This window comes from Cyclopterus lumpus, chromosome 12 (assembly GCF_009769545.1).
Source record: "Cyclopterus lumpus isolate fCycLum1 chromosome 12, fCycLum1.pri, whole genome shotgun sequence".
NCBI lineage: Eukaryota > Metazoa > Chordata > Actinopteri > Perciformes > Cyclopteridae > Cyclopterus > Cyclopterus lumpus.
In genome coordinates this window covers 6,948,520-6,961,931 of record NC_046977.1, presented here as the reverse complement: position 1 = coordinate 6,961,931, position 13,412 = coordinate 6,948,520, and the positions used below count along the sequence as shown (strand labels likewise).

At 39.4% G+C, this 13,412-nt stretch overlaps 1 protein-coding gene across 1 annotated transcript; it reads right to left on the bottom strand.

Moving 5' to 3' along the window:
• Positions 1-1,852: 1,852 nt before the first annotated feature.
• lman1 (lectin, mannose-binding, 1) lies at positions 1,853-13,068 on the bottom strand. Its single transcript, XM_034547416.1, has 13 exons — positions 12,817-13,068; positions 11,562-11,716; positions 11,003-11,110; positions 10,431-10,492; positions 10,008-10,107; positions 9,732-9,855; positions 8,971-9,029; positions 8,672-8,804; positions 8,303-8,490; positions 7,496-7,575; positions 3,742-3,904; positions 3,517-3,641; positions 1,853-2,524 (listed from the first exon to the last, which is right to left on the bottom strand). Exons 1-13 carry the CDS (start codon positions 13,034-13,036, stop codon positions 2,488-2,490), a joined length of 1,554 nt encoding a protein of 517 aa, XP_034403307.1. The 5' UTR covers positions 13,037-13,068; the 3' UTR covers positions 1,853-2,487.
• Between the last annotated feature and the right edge of the window lie 344 nt (positions 13,069-13,412).

Genomic DNA, 13,412 nt, shown 5'->3' with positions numbered 1-13,412 from the left:
TTGTTGTTCACTCTGCGATGGTGCCAATATTTTCAAAAAGTGAAAGTGATGCTGCTCCCCTTATGGTGTCCGCCGGTTCGGCTTCCTATAGCTGTCAAATCCAGTGGTAGCTCTCTAGCTAACCTGCTGCTTGTCTATGGAGCCAAGGACACACTGACGACAAGCAACACACACACACACACACACACACACAACGGCCATAATCTGGATTTAATCCTCCCTGCTCCACTATGCTAAGAGGCAGATGGCCTGTTTTCTCTCTATTTTTAAATCATGCAGACCTTTGTCCATCTTTCTCTTTTATTAATTCTGAAACTTTGTGCATTTTTTTGAAGGTGCAGCGCTCATTTTAAAAATGTCTTTGGAGATGGCTGTCCTCAGTTTGGGACCACACATATGCCGCATCCGCCCACTAGTGCTTAATCATATTAGTAAAGTAGTGACTGGCCCGTGCAGATTATACTGCTGCGAGCAAGCAGAGTGGAGAGAGAGAGAGCAGCGGGATTACAGTGTTGTTCATCCCCCTACTGGGGCCATCGTTAATGCCGTGCTATTGTTCAGTGGGAGGATGATTGACAGGAGGATGAGAGCCGGGGAGGAGACTCTTCGGCCTATCACTGCATCGCTATCTGCAAGCTTTGGGCAAGAACTTGTAGATTCAGATTCACCTGGAATTCTTGAGCACTCAAACATTTCAGAAATGCTCATCTGCAACCAAATGTCATGTACTATCTTTAGTTTAGTTACATGTAAATGTACGTTTTATTATTTTGCTTTTATTTAATACTACAGGACATGCTGGGATGCATGTGGCATTCCTGCATATATTTTAACCTGGATGTTGCAGTTACATGTGATGCATCTTAGTGAAATGCATGATTTTATTAAACACATACTCCATTGACTATACTGTCTCAAACACTATTAGATGGATTTACCCTCAGGATAAATATTAATACGTTTGGTTATCAATATTTAAATGTGGCCAACCTTTTGGGTTTACGAACAAATACCTGCAAAACTAAGCTGTACTTTGAGTTTACTGCTAATTAGAAAATGTTAGCATGCTAACACCCTGAATTAAGATGGTGAACATGGTTAACATTATAAAATAATATGATCCTATACCCCCTAAACACCGTCATTAGTGGAGTTAGGTACTTATATTTGACATTTTACTTCTATCCCTCAACAAACTTCTTTACTTTTTATACAATTATTGGACAGCTTTAGTTAGTTACTTGACAAATTAAGATCTTTGCATAGAAAATAGGCAAAATTACGAGCTTCTAAATTACAATGTTTTGTTATAAATTAAGCTACCCAACAGTGTTATAAATCAGTTGAGTGACAGACAATATATTGTTAACTATTTTGATAATAGTTTGTAAGAAAAATGGTTTTAGCTTGACAAATGCGAGGATTCGCTGCTTTTCCTTTAACGTATTTAAATCTATTTGTTTTGCATTCTGCATCAAGTATTTTAACTTTTAATACTTTAAAAGTACATTCACCCAATTATACTTACATGTTTTTCCTTAAGTAACATTTCCAATGCAGGACTATTACTTCTATTGGAGTATTCTTACAATGTGGTATTAGTAGTGAATACTTCCTCCACCACGGTTAGCATTTAGCTATGTGCCTTAGCTCCGCTGGCCGTAGACTCTTGGACTTCTTATCTTATTGTTGCGTATAGATGCAGCGGACGTGGAAGTGGCACAGAGCGAGCCATGTGTTGAAATACAGTAGCGTCAGTCTCAATATAACTGCAACCCTATTAAGCATTTATAAAAAAAATGTTTAACATTGTAAGAGGTTTATAATACACCATAAAACAGTAAAATGCAGGTACAAGGGGTGTTTGTGTTTATTTATGCATGTAGCAAAAAATGTTAACTGCTGTTACATAAACACGTAATAAATGTGTTATACTGGAACACAATTAAAGGATTTCTTCATGTGTGGAAATGCATCAAGCAAACTGTTTATTCACAGGTATACATTTTTAAAATATATGTAGTGAAAACATGAGTTTATAAATGTCCCTGTAACTGTGTTACAAGCTATTTACATGTTGTTAATGTAAATTGTTCATGTCAGATTCTGACATGTTTGACTTGATCAAAGCAGATAAACGGAGGTTTTCTTCACCAGTATTTAATTATTTTATACAAAATTGCACATTTCAAAACACAGGTTTTTTTGTTTTTCATGATCGGGGATTGGGGGGAACATTTTGACTTTTGAAAAAACAAACTCAAAAAAGGATCCGACCATCCAAAAATACTGCAAGGAAAGTTACATCATGTTGGAAATTCAGAGGTCAATTATTTACTGATCAAATTAAAAATCCGCAATTAATTAAAACAAACTTCAACAAAAAAATCTTCTCAAGTACAATAACTTACAATCAGAAACTAATCAAAGAATTAACAATATGGACATTTCCTCATTTACACGCCTTCTTTTCATAACTGCATTTCATCAAAAGAACTTCTTTGCTGCCGCTTCTTGTTGACTTCTGCAAGAGACGAGAAGACACAAGGCGTCAGAGACCGTGGTGGAACAAGTACTCACATCTATAATCTTAAATCTGCATCAACATTTAAATATAATTGGTATCAAATTATACTTAAAGTACTGGTCCATTACAGAATATTTACATTTCATATCGCTGGATTATAATTTGTGATGCATTCATTTAATTATCACTAATGTTGCAGTTGTTAATTTCAACTACTTTATATACTGCCTGTATATGTATATTAGTTGATTTATAATTTGTATTCATAACCTGAATCCACAAAGTTCACGAGTCCACGAGTAACTACGGTGGTTAAATAAATGTAGTGGAATACAAAGCTAATACAATACACAAGTTAAATACAAGTACCTCAAATGTGTACTTTAAAAAAGGCAAAGTTTGCAGATTATCAACCACCTCTCCATCCATCTAGTGTGAAAAGGCGCTTGCAGTTCTTGCCGATGTTCCCTGCGCCGCAGCTGCAGTACGTGTCCTCCCTGCATCTGGTGACGTGGCGGCGGCGACATGCTCGGTGGTCAGAAAGAACCACGAGCTATTTCGGCTGACATGTCTGCTCTACGCCGCCGCCAACCAACGTGACCTTCCTCGTTCTCGTTGCTTGCATTGCAAACGATCTAATTTCGACCAAACCAGAGTTGCCGATTGTTGGAACAGAGGAGAGGCGAACCCGAGATGCGTTTGAGAGTTTATTTTGTTTATTTGCCGCACTAAAAACAGATAGAAGAGCTGGTGTAACTCGGCAAACTCACATCCTGGAGACCCGCAAGCAGGAGAATCAGCTTTCTCAGCCCACATAACACGCATTGGAGAATATATTTCTTAAGTGGAACAGATTTACCATCAGCTCTGATCGGACATCCACATAAAAAGGTGCAAAATATTCCCATTCAGTACGTACTTGAGTAAATGTACTTTAGACCACAGGTTTAAACACTCATACCTTTAAATGAAAATAAATGACGTCTTACTTGTACATGATGTAGCAGAAGAACAGGACTGACTGGACGATAATGAAGATCACAAAATGAAGCGTGGACAAGCAGGTAGGCATGGCCGGCAGCTCGGGGCACTTCACAGCCTTTTCAGCTGGATTCTGTGGGTTAAAAACATACAAACAACAAAAAGGAGGTTCAGCCCAATTTGGATCCGTGTTATAATCCGCTCCACGTGAGGCAGCACACTGTGAACTATACCTGAGAGTTACGCTGCACCAGGTGCTCCACGTCCCTTTTGACCATGTGCAGATGCTCCTTGATGTCGTTGAAGTGCTGAACGGTCTCGTAGGTTCCGATGCCGGCTGCGTTCCCCTGGTGTTGGGCTGAGCTGATCTGTTTCAGAGACTCGTGGAAGGAGTTTCTGCAGGGACAAAGAAGAGAAACACTAAGTCTCTTTAGGAGCCAAACACATTAATACTGCAGCTGCTTTCCCCAAAGGACCGGAATTATATCATCTTTAGTGCAGCAGCCTTTTTAATACCAAATAAACATCTCTGAAATATAGTCAATAGACAATTTAAGTCTGTGTTGGGAAAGATGATGTCCAGCAAATATGCTGTGTGGTATCATTTATTTACAGTAATACAAATTGTCAGAAATTAATCTCTTAATCCCTATTCACTGGAGGCTACATATTGTCAAAGTTTGAAAAACAGAAAATTACCATCTGATAAAAGAGGTCATGATGGCTGATTTAATCCCTTATGAAAACATGTTCTTATACGAGATTACAAGTACAGGAGGTTAAGAAACAGACCGCGGAGGATCGCTCTCTGGAATCCAGAGTCTAGCCTTCACGCGGAAGAAATACAAATAGTGATTGAAAAACTAAAAAAGGAAGTGGAAATTAAATAAATGTAGCCGCTGTAAACGTATTGTAACGTTTCTTTGGGAAGAGGAAGAAGTTGTAAGTCTTTCGAAACTGATCTTTTTTTAAAATAACAATAAAAGTAAATAATAATTAAAGGTTTGGGTCCCTCCAGTGAGAAAGCCACGTGTGTAAATTCTCTCTCAAGAGCTGCTTCGCCCCAACTGGTTTGTTATCTAATCAGTAACTTTAAAACACGTCATTGTTTTTGTCTAAATTAGACAAAGTGAGGATCTTCTTTTAGAAAGACGTTTCCTCTTCGTGTCTCTGTGATGAAACCTACTGATGCATTTACCCCAAAGTATCTAAAACGTCCACGCACTTTAACGCTGAAGCATTACCAGTAATAGTAAGCCTCATATAAATACTGTTTATTATACGTTTGTCTAATTTTGGCTAGTTGTCTCTGACAAAAGTTTTTTTTTTTTTTAAATCCCATCAGCATCTCTAAAGTGGACATACAAACATTTTAGTTATTGTTTTAATGTCCAAAATCCTGAGTAAAAATGATGTGCCATTTCTTGGTGGGATGCCATGAATTCCTGGCGTCATTGAGAGGTTGCCAGGCAACCAACGGACACTCAAGATAGTGAAATTATTATGATATGTGAAGTATGTTTGAGATTGAGAAGAGCAGGATTTATGCTTGAGAGGGCCAACACTAATGTCTGCTAATGGTGTTACGCCTCTAATATTATTAATATTAATAATACACACACACTTCAAAACCATTACAGTCATGGCTCACCAATTATAAAATGTCAAATCTGTATCCTTGACTTTCAATTTCATCAGTGAATGAAATGCGGTGTAAACCATTTCCAGAAGAGAATCCAGACATCTAAGCCTGGATCATATTTCTCGACAAAATGTAATTTCTTAAAAGTTGATTACTTACAGGGAGAAAGCAATAAGTTTCCCTTATCATCTTAAACACGTCTAAGACGATTATGAAGGAAAAAAAGTGACTTGACAAATGAAAAGAAGTGCGGAGGCCCCGAGGGGAAGGAGGGGGGGTGGGGGGTTGGTGTGGGGGGGGGGATTGTGACCAGAAATCAATCGGAGGTAAAGCGTGTTTTTCTGTGTACGACAGATGTATTTAAAGACGACTAATCTGATAAGGTCCAAATGGTGCTAAGATGGTGGCCTTTTCTTGCTCTGAAAGGATGGACAGGGATGATATATAAACAAAATCTAATTTGCTACCCAGAGAGGGGAATAAAAAAAATAAAAAAAATCTCCCTTGAGAAAGTAAGTGAGCATTTATTAAAGCCTACATCTAATCTTCATCTGCTACAAGTGACCTATTTATGAGCAGAAAGCCCTCCTTGGAGTCTGAGATGAAGTCCTATCATAAACTCTGTGTTTAAAAGATGGGCCAGGATAAACTAAGAGCTTAATCTACAAAGTAATACAGATCCGTTGCTCACATTAGCACATTAGAGGGAGCAGCTGCAGCCTTTTGCCAAGGCCTCCACTCATATTCAGTGTCAATCAGCTTACTCCTGTTTTAAATTGAACCATGACAGAAACTCTGTCTTTCCCTGCTGTGTACAGAGCATAATTCACTTGGGTATAATTAGCACAAGAGACACATAAGTGAGAGTCTGGCTCCCTGCGAGTTATGGGTCAACAATATAATAAAGAAAATCATGTATTTGAGGATGAGTGTCCTGTTGGATTTAGGGCATAGAAACAGCCTGGTTCTTTTATGATACACGAGACTAAGAGATTAATGTTACATAAAATAAAATCTTTAATATCTTGCGATTCTGATTAATTCTTAATGCAGATGGTGTGTTAAAATTAAGACACACGATCAAACTGCAGCCACAAGGGACAAACGATTCTTTATTGAATAAATAAACGCAATTTCTTTGTTTAGAATTTGATTTTTAAAAAGTGCTGATAGAGAGTTAATTAAAGAACTGAAGACAATTAAAAACTGAACATAGGAGCCCAAAAGGTTGACTAGAAATAATCAGACTAGTTGGATTATTCATAATTTAATTATTGGGGAAATAGAGAAAAAAAAAAACATTGATTAAAATCCCCTCAGATTTCTGAGTAGGGTTTTGAAGAGGACATTGTTTTTAAATCTGTGGCTTGCCCATGAGGACTAAGCCCACAAGCACCTCAGGCAAGCAATTCAAAAGCACAAGACACAAGCTCAAAACATCAATACGTGACATTCTGAACACCTAATCAGGCTTACTTACTATAAGTACTAAAATCAAACTGTCATGGAAGGCACACCATCATAAAATCTCTTTTAAGCTGTATTATCTTGGCATTAAAAACCTGTTCAGGCTCTTATCTGAGAGTGCTAAGGAGACCATAAATATAATGAAAGAAGGAGAAGATTACAGCTGGATATTACTATATCATGCTGTAATGATATCATTTTTATTCACGGTGATAATATCTTCTTCTTTTTTTCATGGAACGTCAAATTCATTTTCTTTACTTACTTTCTTTTATATATTTTTGTTGTTGTTTTTTGTTTGTTTGAACATACTCATTAATACGTGTTCAGGTTTGCTTGTCTTAGCGCTGGTGTGTGCGCAACGTGAGTTGTTGTTCCGGGTCAAATGGGGCTGGTGCCCCCTCTTTGTAAAAATACATGTCCTTGTTCCTAGATGGCACATCATAAAAGCCAATTGTATTTATATTTAATACAAATGTTGTATAATCCTGATGCTGATAAACATCCACACTCCTGTTGGGAAGCCCTGTATCTACCATAGGTGTAAATTATGCAACTTCTTGACTCTTATTATACCACAACAAATGAGTGAAATGGTTAGAGCAAGGCAGTGTGATGATTATCCCATTTAGCGCGTCTTTGTGTGGGAACGTGCTTTCCTGACTTACTGAAGTTGGATCATCAGGCTGACGGACACCTGTGATGTTGCAACCACTGCATCCTGAGATTAAATATGATTTAAAAAGGGGTTTAACTGCAAGGATTTCCCTTGTTTTTCAAGGTCGTATCACGGATCTCCCTTCATGTTTGTTGCAAAAACAACAGCTAGTTTTTAAGACTGACCGACCGTCAACAACAATGACGCTGTTGTTCCTCACCTGAGCTCATTCAGATTTTTGAGAACCTCGTGCTGGTTGGTTATGATGGAGCCCAACTGTTGTTGACCTGCCGGATCCAGCTAAAAGAGAAAGACGACATCATGGTCTGACGGTAAGCACACGGTCATAAAGAAAGATACGATTATTAGTTTTGATAACATGCTATTAAAATAGTGTACTTCAGCAACAGAAATAATGTGGATGTAAATGTACATGTTTTTTTTTAATGTGTGGATAATCTGTTTGAGCGGCCACCATATGTCATTGAGATCGCAACGCGGAAAATAAAACATGCAATTCTAAATCATTCCTAAATCCTGTACATCCAGTGTTTATTTTGTGAACTAAACCTTTAAACAAATGTGTTCATCAACTACCTTTTCTTCCATGACTAAGACAGCATTAACTTTCTTTTAAACACAAAGGTTGACGATATCGAATAAACATGGAAGATTGCCAAAATCCCTCTATATTTTCATCACCATCCACCTTTTCCCTTTTATGTGATGAAGGAAGAAAAGTCTTAAATCATTCAAACAGTTTTCATCAGATAAGATAAAATCTTATGTGAAGTTTGACTAAAATGACAATTTACGGACACATCACACAATGAAGAGAGAGAACATTCGGACAAAGTATTGACTCAACAGTTTTGAGTTGTTGTCGACTAAAACTATGTAGGATAAAAATGACTAAAGCGTGACTAAAACTAAAATAGCCTCCAAATTGACCACTGGCCCCATTGTTGCATATTGTGTTTACAGTATGCTGCATATTGTATCTGTTGGCATTGACCCCCCCCCTCACCTGTCCCGACTCGGCGTTCGGCCCCTTCTTGGTGACCTCGGTGGTGATGACCGACACATATCGCCGCTGCTCGTCCAGGATCATGGCGAGCTGCCGGTGCAGCTGTTTGATCTCCAGGTGGATCTGGTTCTGGCCCTCAAACACCTGACGGATCTCGCGGTCATTCACGTTTTCATACATGTCGTCAACTGAAGAAGATGCGAAGATTGCAACACAATTCAACTAATTATTGAGTGTTTTAGTGTTTTATGATTTACGTCTTCTAACAATGTTTATTTTGCTTGTTTAGATTATATAAAACGGATAACAAAGAGTAAAACTATCTTTTACTTTATGTTTCTGTTTATGATTTGTTTTCGGGGAACTAACTTTGCTCTCCTTGGACGCCTGGGTGCTCTTTCTGAAACTCCTCTTTCTTTTTGTCGAGCTCTTGCTGGAAGTTCTGAAATTCCTCCTGGTACTTGTCCTTCTCTTCTTTAGGAATCTCAGATTCAGGTGGGGGCTTCAGTGGGAGAGACAAAAAAAAAACCTCTGTGAACTCAATAGAGGCTGTGCTTAAGCTACTTGTGCACATACATGCATGCGCTCACACAGACACAGAAAAGCGCACACACACACACACACACAGGAGTGTCCAAGTATTAGGAGCTCTGGTAAAATGTAGTTACCGGTTGCTGGCCTGGCTCTGTGAGTGTGAACAACAAGAAGGACAAAACATCGTGGTCATCTGAGGGAGGAAAGAAATTCTGAATTAGAAAATGACAACCGAAACAAACATATTTTAAAATGATGGTGCGCGGTAATAACAACGTTAGAATTTAGGGTAAAAAGAGTGAAACTGGGGAATGGCAATCACAGAGTAACTTGGTATTACTTGATTCTAACAATGGTAATAGACGTTTATTTTTGTAATAGGGGAATGGCAGCAGTAATACTATGAAGAACGTCTCAATAAGGTACGAATTCTCTTTCAGAGAGTAATAATGATGGTTGTGTTCAAATATACTGATGATAAAGGGGATAATAGAGAGGTAATAATAGAGTCATAAACTGATAATAAATGAGATAATAGGGAAACATATGGAACTATTATCAGAAAATATAAATAAATAGAAAAGATATCCAGGAAGTCCTCATATTAAAATGTCTCTTCCTTAAACAGAATGCAGAACTGCCTTGTTTTTATTTGTTGTATTGTCCTTATTTCTAGATGCTCCTTCCACGGAAACGCAAGTTCCTGTGGAATTACCACAAATCAGCCCGTCTGTGCCTCCAACTCGGTTCATTAAAGATTAGCAAATGAGTGTGGTTTCTAAGTGGCTCAAGGGGGGGGGGAAGTATAGTTTTAATTAGGACAAATAGAAATCCTCAAAACTCACATTTCACTCACAACTTCAAGGATTTTCCCACACAGAGGACCGAACAATACCTGCTAAACCACCAGTGGCGGCTGAGATGCCGAAGAAGCCGTCACCGGGGAGGACCATGTTGTCCACCTTTGTGCAGAACTCGTAGTCGTCTCTATCGGGAGTGAAGCCATTGTTGATCATCACCTGAGGAGGACGACGGGACAATGATTACCACCGACTGCGCTGCTCATCGAAAAAAACCCGCGTCACACTGGCTGAAAAGTGCCAATTATTAACGAGGTAGACGTTCATCCTCATCATTCACGGCTTCATGTACTCAGGAAATGTTCTCGTACCGTCAACGTCCTCTTGTAGTACGAAATTTTGGCTCGGATGGGATACGGTTTGTTGCGGAAGTCTCGTAAACATGTGCCGAGGGCTTGTGTGGTGCCGTCACTGGATCAAAACAAAGGTTTCAGACAAATTATAACAATTGCATACAGAATCATTGCTCCACATAGCGTATATTAATAAATAAGTGAGTATGAATGTATGTTTTTGTCAACACTTGTTTAGTGGGAGAGTAAACAGTGTGAATTCTAAACGGAAATGTCATTGAAAAAGTGATTTAAAGCTTTCACTGGCCCGGGGGAGATTAGGAAAGATAGAGGATTATTTACTTTCCAAGCAAATATAATCATATTTCCTAATCTTCTATAAATTGTTAAAATTTGAGTTGGTGATGACATCCGAGCAAAGCAAAATAAATGTTTACTTACTTTTGATGGTCATAAACAAGTTTGCCGTTGTTTCCCACAACAACTATAGATGGGTTATTTTTCTGGAATGAAGATGGAAGAAAACACATTAATCCTTTTGTTCATCTGAAGACCAGAGGTGGCTTTGATTTGATGTAATCTCATTTTATTAATCCCATACCTGAGATATATAATATTCAAACGTCATCAGACCTATGGGAACATTTGTTTTGCATAAACGTGATCTATTTATCTATCTACTTATAAACATATCCAATTGTGAAAAATAAAAAGACAAAACAACATTTTTAAAGAATTTAAATTCATACACATAAACACAGGAATATTTAAAAGGTGTTCAACAAGAGTAAAGAAAACATGTTTCATGTGGGTTTTTCTATATTTTAAACACAGAAATAAGCCAAAACTTTAAGCTGCTGAACACGTCTGATCATAATTACATTTATATTTTAACCCTCTTCCTCCATGACTAAACCTGTTGATAGCGATTCTCTACGGACAGTTTACAAAACTCCCCAACAGATACTTTCAGGAACATCATCAACAGTTATGGCTGAACAATAAACACTGACCTTTCCGTCGTTGTCAAAGGAGTCAAAGAAGATTCCAACTCCATTCCACTGGTCGGCGGCGCCGTACACCGGGCCGTCGAGGCCTTGCTCACTGGTGAACCACACGGCCTGCAGACAAAGAGGCACACGAGGCAGTTAGTTTGAGCTTCCTCATCAAAAGTGGCCATTTTTTATTTGGTCTTCTGGGTATCTCTCCTAACAAAAAGGTGTAATGGTTTGGTGTATTCATCAATTAGTAGCAGAAGCTTCAAACCAGATGATCAACCAATAATTCCTCCGTTTGGGGAATATTAACATGTTTTAACCGCTTTTCATTCATTGCTCTGGCTGCATAAAACACCACAGTCAAAAAAAAGCAAGAATGTTTTACTGATTAAGAACAAGTGATTAAGAGCATTCAAAGCCAACCTTAGATTCATGACGCTCGAGGCTACAAATACAGTTTGGTCGGTACGGGGAAAGTATGCAGCACTCGTGTAGCAGAGTAAGTCAGTTCAGTGTGGTGCAGATGGTTCTGAACTGCCTCGTGAACCAACGCAGACGCGTCAACCCTCCTTACCAAACCGTCCGCTCCCATCCGGCCTCTTCCAGACACTCTGAAGGTCACCTCGGCCTCCCAGTGGGCAAAGTTGACTTTGTTTTTCGTCCACACGGAGCCCTTCTGACTCCTGAGGGACGGGGTAATGCGCACCTGGTCTGCACTGGGAATGGCATCTTGGATGGGGAGGAGAAATGGGAGACAAGCAGCAGGATTTTAGTTTAACACATTATGTTCGATGATTTCTATGAAAGTATACAACAACATATGTAGCGTTTTATTCATTTTCTTAAACAACAAACGTAGAAAATAAGTCGTATTCTGTCTGTTTCTATTCCACGCGGTTATCACGAGGCAGCACTATCAGGGTGTGCCTGCTCTCTAATCGTTTAACTGTCTCAGTGCCATGATTCACAAAGTGAGGAACCATTTTTCTCAGATTTCTTTGAACCATCCAGGTTTACTCCATGTTGCATACGCATGTGCATACTTGTGCTAAAACAAGAATGATTAACTGTTAATATCTACTACTTGCTGCTTTTCTCAGTTTCATGTCCATGTAACCTGGAAAACGTCTTGAAGACCTATGCCTACAATAAAGCTCTGTGAACTTACAATGGATATTAAATATACATGAATATATATTATTGTGGGCTTATTGTAGATATGTAGAGGTGACAGGGAACACCTCTACATATCCTACGCCTAACAAAAGGAGAGAAAACGTCCCCAAATGATACTGTGGAAAATAACAATATAATACAATAATAATAATAATAATGGATCAGCAGCCTGCTAATGCCACGGCCCTGTATTCAATGCTTAGGGGGAATGCAGTGTAATCTCACGCTGCTTATTGAGAGCTCATATCAGCAAGTGGACAACTCACTGAGCGGTGCAAAGATCCAAAGGCCCATTTGGGCGAGAGGAAAGTTCAACACCCCTGTTGCACGCGCCTCACTGTGCACAGCCTCGAGCGGGCGGTTTCCACTTTGAACGTGCTGCTTTTACGCAGCTCGCGACACGTCGGAAGAGGACTTTAATTAACTGGGAGCCGGGGCGCTGTTGGCAATTTTGAATGGACAAAGAGGAAAAAAAAAAGGAAAAAAACCCCGCTGTCGTTTCCGAACAGCCTGCGCGGAAACACGTCGGTTATAAACCCTCCGAAACATCGCCGACCTCGACTGTCCCCCTCGAGACCTCGCGACACGTTTTTTTTAAATGCAAACCGGCGGACGAGCGATGAGCTCCGCGATGTTGACAGCTGGAAACTTACTTCCAGTGTGGATCCAAAACGGGATGCCGCCGTCCGTCTGAGACAGGTGCGGTCCCTTGAAGCTGTATTTGTACTCGAATCGGCGGTGAGGGAGCTCCTCTGACGTCGAGGCACCGGGGGCGACGTCAGCGACCCCGCAGCGAAATATTATCGCCGTGAGAAAAGTTATTATCAACACACGACCGATAGCAGCCGGGCGCCGTGCTGTGGACACCGCCATGTTTTCTGTATCACTGCTGACGTAGCGCTGAAGCCACGAGCATGACGGGATGTCTGTAGGGCCAACAGGGCGCTTTCTGATTGGTCGGGATATTTTTGGGGTTTCTTTTTTTTTTTTCCCTCTTCTTCTTCTTCTCCTCTTTTTTTTGTTAAAGGTTAGCTGAGGTCAACACGACGGGCCTTCTGAGCATACATGTTTTCAGCAAAATACAACAAAAAAATTAAATATAAATGCATCCATGTTTGTATAAATTAGGGTTGCAACTCTTTTTTTAAATATAAAATGTATTGTTCAGCATAAGTCAGACACTTGTCCATCTCAATATCCCAAATTGCATATTTGTGTACATTGTCAAAAATGCTAATGCTATACTTAC

Coding starts and splice junctions, on each gene's coding strand:
- lman1 (XM_034547416.1), bottom strand. CDS start 13,036: ATGGCGGTGTCCACAGCACGGCGCCCGGCTGCTATCGGTCGTGTGTTG. Junction 11,111..11,561: donor GGATGGGAGCGGACGGTTTG/GTAAGGAGGGTT, acceptor CTTTGTCTGCAG/GCCGTGTGGTTCACCAGTGA. Junction 10,108..10,430: donor CTTGTTTATGACCATCAAAA/GTAAGTAAACAT, acceptor GTTTTGATCCAG/TGACGGCACCACACAAGCCC.